Source organism: Ursus maritimus, unplaced genomic scaffold (genome assembly GCF_017311325.1).
Source record: "Ursus maritimus isolate PB19 unplaced genomic scaffold, ASM1731132v1 scaffold_17, whole genome shotgun sequence".
NCBI classification, from domain to species: domain Eukaryota; kingdom Metazoa; phylum Chordata; class Mammalia; order Carnivora; family Ursidae; genus Ursus; species Ursus maritimus.
In genome coordinates, this window is record NW_024424119.1 from 25,308,746 (window position 1) to 25,317,632 (window position 8,887).

The window sequence follows — 8,887 nt, forward strand, 5'->3', positions numbered from 1 at the left end:
GATCAAATGCAAGCATTCACGCCTGGGAAGACATGTTACAACAAGCGGGGTCTTGGTCAGTACTAAAAACAAAAAATGGCTAAAAAGAGAGTTCAATTTGTTTTCAAATTCTATGGCTAAATTCCTATAATTCCTCGCTGGTAAAAACATTGGCAAGCCACTACATTTTCCTTACGATTGGATTTACTTCTTTGGTGTCTGCCCAGACGTGCTATTGAGAGCTATTTGTGGCTAGCTTTTTAAGAGACCAGACGGGCCTCAAATGGAATGAATACTGACACTGATGTACAATGTACAAGGAAAGACTGGAGAGAGAATTGAATACTTGAGCTTTTTAAAATAACTCAGCGCAGCCCATTTTGCCTTCAAAGTTTTAATATTTGGCAAACCAAAAAGGTTACTTCTCAAAATGAGCAAACTTACAGCTGAAACCTTTCCTTTTATTTTGATATTAAAACAGGAGTTATGCATCTTATCAAAATTCTTATCAATCAATTCAATCAACCTCAAAAATAAAATCACCGTGGATCCAGACATACTCAGTGGTCTTCCTTTCCTCAAGCCTCATCAACCCTTAACCTAATTAAGCCTCTAGAAACTAATACATCCCCCCAAAGTAATCACTCCCCCCCAAAAATTATCAAACCCCTTCTCCCAAGCATTCCTGGTCATGCAGTTAACCAGTAACTATGGTCCAGCAATCACCCATGAAACAAATGTCACTGTGGTAGAGACTGATAATATTTCAAAGTTTATTCATTCTGATTATTTTCAGTTGGGGGATGGATTCCTATATTGTATGGTACTGCAGCAATAATTTTTGAGAAAGACTGATGAACTGGGTCAAAGAACCGTTTCCTCCGGCTTCTGTCGTCTTGTTCCTGTTGCTGCATCTTGTTCATTTTGAAAGCTTGGGCCAGGAGACAGGGGATTGACTTTGAAATACAAAGAATGTGAGATGGGAGGGCTGGAATAGAAGTAGCCATTGTTCTGAGAGAAAACAACTGATGTGATTATTAACTTAACAATTGCATTAGGATCATGTCATCCATAATATAAAATGATAAGGTTGCCATTACTCAGAGGAAAAGCAAGGGAGCAGAGGATGGCCTAACAAGAAGGTGGCTTGTTCAAAATGACTCTCTCTACCAGTCTGAGCCCAGTTACCCCGAGGAGATAGTTAGCTTAGCAACATCGTTTTTATGGCCAAGGTATTTTCAGACTATCATACTCTTTCCATTGTCGCTGATGCTGTAGACACAGTTGGGTAAAGTTGGGCAATTTTGGCACAGGAGAAAGGACTGGGACTCTTTGGGCTGGAGGGAACTATCTAGAAGAACTATCTTCACATACAGAAGCAAAGAGTTTGGGTGCATCTCATGTAGAGGCACGAAGCCCAGTTAGGAGGGCAGGTAGAAGTTACTGGAGAATATAGGTTAGCATCATTTGAGCAGGAATTTGCTAGACTAAACAAAAAAGCTAGAATCTGGATGTCTTGAACTCTTTGTCACTGGAGGTGTCCAAGCAAATGCCAGTTGATTAGGGGGAGGGTCATTGGAGAGGAACTGCATGCATCCTGTATAGGGTTGAACAAGAACCCCCCCCCCCCCCAGCCTCTTCTAACAAGGATATTGAATGGTTCCCCTAAGTGTCTGGAGTTTGTTTAAATGGCCACTAGATGTCATTTGTGTATTTGCAACAGCAAGATTGTTCCCCTACTGTTGCCAAGTGGAAATCAGGAACAGGACTAACATAAGGATGTGAAATTTTATTAACAAAATATGCATCCTTGGCAATTCATTCTTAATAAATATAAGAAAATGTAAATACCACTTGAAGCACAACCTTCCAACTCCCAAGATCTATTCTCAAAATTGGACTCACTTTCTAAATTCTCTTTTTAAATAAGTCAGCCAATGATCAAAGCATTTCATAGAACTTGCCATAAAAACGCTCCTATTCATCTGCTAACATCTCTGAGTCGCTCATTTACCTTGTGTGTCTATTGCTCTGTATAGGGACCACGTCTTACTCTGTTCCACACGGCGCACAGCACTGCGCAGCATTCATGATACCACCACTACTAGTTTCGAATCGTTCCATTGTGCTCCCATTTATACAGTACTTATCTATAGTAACTAATTCGTGTAAAATCAAGTGGTTAGGTGTAAAATATGAAGAAATAGACTGGGAAAGGTTTGCAGCCCACCCAAGGTCATAGGGAAGGAAATGCTTCCCAGTTTTTGTCCTGCTGAGCTACGGAGTCTCAGGAAGTGCTCCCAAGTCTCCATGTCTTGGACAGTCACAGGGTACAGTAGCATATGAAAGACATTGAGAAGTCCTGGAACAAAGAAACATGTCAAATGCTAGCCCCCAAAGTCTTCAAATATATTTAGCTTCTGTCTGTCTATTTCTCTATCACCTTTCTTTTTTCAGAATATGAGTTACTATCTCACCAAATACTAGCTTTTCTAGTGGGAATTCCTAGAAGTGATGAGTATAAAATTCAAGCTCTATACTCTTTTTGCAGTTAACTTACTAGCATGTTTCATAATGTGAAGTGCATTGAGAAAAAATAGCCTCAATTTTCTCATAGCTAAAAAGAAATTTAGTGTATCAGAATAGATTGTTCCCAGCCAAAAGCTCTCTATGTGGAGAACTTGTCTTTGTCTCTTCTTAGTACTTTGGGCAAACTGAATCTAATAAAAAAGTCCAAAATGAACATTTCCACTTCCTCCTTGTTCCCGTGACTCTCCTGGGGAATCCAAGAGGGATGGCCACGGTGCTGGGAGCGCCCTCTCTCCTCCGGGTACTGACTGTGTAGCTTAGACATAGCACAGGCCATTCAGTTTGCTGTCATGGTTCTTCTCTCCTCAGGTCTAGCATGTGTTCAGAATGTCTTTGTGTATTCAATTAGAGATTTATTGTCCGGGATCTGTCGAAACTCTCAGGTATGTGACTAAAACTCAGAAGATATATTCTGAAAGTTAAACATTCCCTGAAAATGGACTGAAGGGCAAGAGAGCATTCTGGATAACTTCACTTGTGCAGCTATAATGATCAAAAGTCCCTTTTCCCGTGTGCTGAGAACCACAGAAGAGCCCTCCATCAGTGGGTGAAACATTTCTGAGGCACCAGGTTCCTCACAGCAGCCTTCACATCCTTGTTCCTGAGGCTGTAGATGATGGGGTTGAGCATGGGGGTCACCACCCCATAGAAGAGGGGGATGAGCTTGTCTGATAGGTCTTCTTTGTCTGCCCCCAGGGCATCCTTAGACTTGGGCTTCCCATACATGAAAAATAAGGTCCCATAGAAGATGACCACCACAGTGAAGTGAGCAGAGCAGGTGGAGAAGGCCTTTCTCCTCCCCTCAGCTGAGGGGATCCTCAGGATGGTAGCAATGATGAACACATAAGAGACAGAGATGAACAGAACTGGGACCCCCAGGAAGATCACATTGGTCACCCCCATGCTGATGACATTGATGGTGATGTCAGTACAGGCCAACTTTAGGAGCGCCAGGATCTCACAGGTGAAGTGGTTGATGACATTGTCCCCACAGAAAGGCAGCTGAATTGTCAAGGATGTGTGTACCACAGAAGCAGTCCCACCAATAGCCCAGGAGCTGACAGCCATGGGCACGTAGGCAGCCTTGCTCATGACCACAGGGTACCTCAGGGGGTTACAGATGGCCACATAGCGATCAAATGCCATCATGCTCAGGAGCACACACTCTGTCCCTGCCATGGCAAAGGAGAGAAACATCTGTACGGCACAGGCTGAGAAGGAGATGGTTTTCCTGGGGGTCAGGAAGCTGTCAAGAATGAGGGGGACTGAGGAGGTTGTGTAGCAGATGTCCAGGAAGGAGAGGCTCCCCAGAAAGAAGTACATGGGCGTGTGCAGGCGGGAGTCAAGAATGGTCACCAGGATGAGGACGCCGTTGCCCAGCAGGATCACCAGGTACATCAGGAGGATGAGCACAAAGAATATTTTCTCCAGCCTCGGGTAGGCTGAGAGTCCCAGGAGAATGAACCCTGCCACAGGGGAGGACCGATTGGCTTTTTCCATGTGCTATCGGTTCTGTCATCAGCAAAGTACAAAGGCAGGACAGGAGGCTTTCTTGAGAAGAGTCTCAGCCATCTGGTATACCATCACTCCGAGCTACATAATAGGAGAGCATATGTGTATAAGAGATAAGTGACTGAAAGAGGCAATAGGTGGGAGTGTGCTTAGCTGTTCGATGAGAGAAGGTCAGGGCTGCAACAGAGCTTACAGATATTAGGTCCAGAGAGAGGAAGTGACCTGTCCAAGTCTTCTGAGCAATGTGGTGAGAGAGCCCAGGAGAGGTAATCTCTAGTGAAGGAGGGCTTTTCCTCTGCTTTATGATGAGCATGGGAAAATGCTGTAAATTATTGCTTTTTGATGCAAATGCATAGAAATTTCACTTACTCTGGGCTTTCTTAGATTCTCAGAGAGGAGAATCCCCAAGCTGGTCCTTGAAACTACCAACGTTTCAAGGCTCTTTAGACTTTGATTACATTTGGAAGGTACCTGTTTAAAAGTGTTAATCCACACGCAGGCAGCATAGCCTAGGTAAACGTTCAACGTATGAGGAACACGTCCTTAGTCTGCCCACCCTCAGCAGCACAGACCTGACTGCTGTCAGAATTGGGATCTGCCTGTTTGAATACATATTAAACGCAATGTGTGAGGGAGGTTCCCCCGTGGGGAAGAACGTTATGAAGTCCACAGAAGGAGTTATTGGAGTGAGTGGACCCACACTGTGGATGACAGCCACGCAGCTTACTGACCAGTTAACTCAATTCTTAATAACCAGGCTGACTCTAGTTATCGGACATCAGGATACATGGCATTAACATCTAATTCCAGCTCATTAGAATATTGGTGAAATCATAGCCAGGGGTGAATAAGGAATGTTTTTTCTTTGTCCTCTTATGTTTATCTTTTATTTTGCATAATAACCGGCTCTCTGGCTCCATTTTTGTGTGCCACACAAGCAGCTAGCTTATGGGAACACGTGCATACCCTTCTGGAGAGGATATCCATTCCATCAGCTACAGTTGCCCACACTCTACATTCAGAATTCTAATTTGTTACACATCTGTAGCTCTTTCTTCATTGCAGTGGTGTGTGTACATGCATGTATGTGTGTGCGACCATGTGTGTGTGTGTAGGAGTGCGTGGAGGGTAGAGGATGAATGGTTGGTATTAAGGAGCATCTATTCTGTGCCATTTTCTTTGAAACGCCCCACGGAGAAAATATCATCATTCAAGTTTTATAGATAAAAGTAACCAAAGCTCAGTGGAGCCAACGATTTGGTTCTTAAGATTGAAGGACAGAGCTGGGGTTGATCACAGGCCCCAAATCTGAGTTCTTTCCACCCAATGGCTGCCTCACTTTCCTGCACAGATGCTTAGGAGAGTCTGTCTCCAGTACCAGCTCTGCGTGTTCTCTGATCTGTCTCGTCGTGCAGCGCGCTCTTGCTTCCGTCACGTTCAGAGTTTATGTCAGGTACCTTGTCAGGCAGAGTAACTCCTGCTCTAAGTCGAACCCAGACTCTGGCAGCCTGGGCACCAGTGAGCTTGGGGCTGGAGAATTCTTTGTTGTGCGGGGCTGCCCTGTGCATCAAAGGATGTTTAGCACCATCCCTGCCTCTGCCCACCTGCTGCCAGTAGCACTTGCTCCTTGGTTCTAAAATAAATATTTTAAAAAGAAATGGAAGGGAACACGATGCAGTCCAGAGTCCTATGCATGGTCATACAGCCTCTCTGGAGAGCAGCTTGAATAGAAAAATGTAAACCTGAAAAACCCGTATAACTCAGTAATTCCACCTCTGGGAAAGAATTCTAAAGGAACAATGAGAGTGAAGGCCGGTGTCTCTCACTAAAAGTATTGATCACAGCCGTATTTGTGAATGAACATAGGAGACAAAATAACTGTCTACCATTTTTTTTTAAAGATTTTATTTATTTGACAGAGATAGAGACAGCCAGCGAGAGAGGGAACACAAGCAGGGGGAGTGGGAGAGGAAGAAGCAGGCTCCCAGCGGAGGAGCCCGATGTGGGACTCGATCCCGGTACGCCGGGATCACGCCCTGAGCTGAAGGCAGACGCTTTAACGACTGCGCTACCCAGGCGCCCCTAGACAAGCCATCCTGTCCACTCCCGTGAGACAGAGCTGTGCACACAGAAGCTTCTTCCCCTGAACAATGGGCTGTTGGCATGAGTGATGCCCAGGATTTGCCCCACGTGAGAGTTGCAGCCTTGGAAGTCCTTAGTGCCTGCCATGTAAAAGTTGCTGAATGAAAGCTGGTTCAATGGGAATGAACTGAATGGCTAGGAAGATCTTGCCCACTGAGCCCAGAGCTGTGGGACCTGCCCCTGCCCGTGACATGGATATTCTGTGTAGTCCGAGCAAGTCCCCAGGCCTCAGTTTCCCCATGTGCATCATGAAAGGCTGAACAGGTGCTTCCCAGGGCATCCCAGCTCTGTGGTGGACTGCCCAGCACTGTCCTCACCAGGCCGGGAGCAGTCTTGGGTGAAGGAGACAGCCCCCTCCTCTGTGTGTGTGTGTGTGTGTGTGTGTGTGTGTGTGTGTGTGGGGGCGATCTGAATGGTTGGTTTCCCATCAAGATATGGTCAGCAGGAAATAGTGCTGTGTCAGGTCTTGGAGGAGACTTGGGATGGAAGGAAACAAGGAGCTCTGGCACCTACAGCCCCAGGTGGACAGGAGTCAGTCTGTGAGAGTGGGAAAGAAGGGAAATTTTTACCTTTGTGGCTGCATCCTGCAGATGTGATTCCTCGGCTTGTCTAGGGATAGGGCCTTGCTTATGGCGTGATCACTACTTATCTCTGGAGCCAGCAGGCAGCTAAGAAAAGGAATGTAGTTCAGAGCCCCATGCATCATACAGCCTCTCTGGAGAGCAGTCTGCGTAGAAAAACATAAACTGGAAAAACCCATATAATTCAGCACTTCTACCTCTGGGGAAAAGTTCTAAAGGAACAATAAGAGTGGAGGGCCAGTATCTCTCAATAAAGGCATTCATCACAACCATATTTGTGAATGAATATAGGAAACATAACCGTTTACCAGTAAATGCCTAATGCTGTCATTTCATATAATGGAATATTAAACATTAAAGTTACATTTATAATTTTTACAATAGTACATCAATAGACTTCAATGATAAAAGAGAATGCAAAATTGTACACGCTGTTGTGATCTCTATTAGGTAAACAGTATGTGTGGATAAAAGTGACAGAAGAAATTATAGCAAAGTCAATTGGGGAAGGGATTCCTCTGTCTGCCTCTTCAATATTATCAAATTTTTAAAAACATTTTATTTGTTTATTTTCAGAGAGAGCAGGCATAGGAGTGGGAGGAGTGGAGGGGCAGATGGAAAGGGAGAGAACCTCAGGCAGACTCCTTACTCAGAGCCTGACTGGGGCTCGATCTCACAACCCTGAGATCATGACCTCAGCTGATATTAAGAGTAGGATGCTTAACCAACGGAGCCACCCAGATGCCCTAATATTATGAAATTTTCAATACAAAGGGCAGAATTACTTTGTATTCAGGGAAAAACATTCTCAGTACAATAACCGCCCCCACTCACATTTTGCTTTCCAAAGCTTCAGTTCCTGCCCTGCCATCACCTCCAACTGTGGTTTGGAGAAGAAGATGGCCTTTCTCTCTCTCTCTCTTTCTTTCTTTTTTAGATTTTATTTATTTATTTGAGAGAGAGGGAGAGCATGATATGGGGGAGGGTCAGAGGAAGAAGTAGATTCCCTGTTGAGCAGGGAGCCCAATGTGGGACTTGGTCCTGGGACTCCGGGATTATGACCTGAGCCAAAAGCAGATGCTTAACAGACTGAGCCACCCAGGGGCCCAAAGATGGCATTTCTGACATATGGTCACAAAGTCAAGAGTAGCCTAATGCTGCATCTCAATACCTAGTCACTCACCTCAGTGCAGCTCATCATGTGGACATTTTGCATCTTGCACTGTCACAGGAAGATGGGGGAGTCCAACACAATAAGATACCTCGAGGGAGAGAAGAAAGTCACATAACTTTATATGCTATGTTGTACATCTCACTGTGTCAGATTTATAAATTAAACTTTATCGTAGGTACATGTGTATAGGAAGAAACAGGATACAAAGAGTCCAGTACTATCTGTGGTTTCAGGCAACCACTGGGGTCTTGGGGAGTATCCCCTGTGAATAAGGGGTAGAAAGAAAGTGAGGAAAACAGAACTAGCCACGGATTGGGAATCACAAACAGAGATGGGACCCAGCTTGTCTGTCTGCTCACCCTCTGACCCTGAGGAAGGCTCAATCTCTGGGAAATTTCAGCAAGTTGGGGGTGGAAATCGGCTGCCTTCCTCCCAGGGCTCTGGGCTCCTCCCAGGGAAGAGCAGTGTCAGGGCAGGGGCTTGGTCACTGGTGAGCTGTGCAGAGCAGGAGGGACTGCCTGGGCTTAGCCTCAGCTGTTCCTCCTGCTCCAGCATCAGCTGCTCATAGTCGGTTGCAGCTGGAAGGTGCTTGGAGCAGAGGCAGGGTGAGGAGGAAAGTCCATCGTTGGAAAATGCTCTGCAGAAGTCATGGCCACCACCCCTGTCCCCACCACAGTGCAGCCCTCCCCACCTGCATCCTGCTTGCGGCCTCTTCTCTGAGTCTCCTGATCCCAGACACATTTCTCAGCTCCTCACTGTGCCCTGGGCCAGACCCTGGATGCCAGACAAGGACCCCAGACACTCCCCTGCTGGACTTCCTTTACCTCTGAGACCCTCTTTCTCCTTCTTCCCCAACAGTTGCCTCCCTGTGGCAACGTTAGATTCGGTGGGGTTTCTCTCACATCCTTCC

General features: G+C 45.7%; 1 protein-coding gene across 1 annotated transcript; it reads right to left on the reverse strand.

The window, feature by feature from the left end:
* Positions 1 to 3,108: 3,108 nt before the first annotated feature.
* On the reverse strand, positions 3,109 to 4,068 carry LOC103667122 (olfactory receptor 2S2). The gene has a single exon (XM_008695229.2). The coding sequence runs from the start codon at positions 4,066 to 4,068 to the stop codon at positions 3,109 to 3,111; it is 960 nt and encodes a 319-aa protein (XP_008693451.2).
* Positions 4,069 to 8,887: the final 4,819 nt, after the last annotated feature.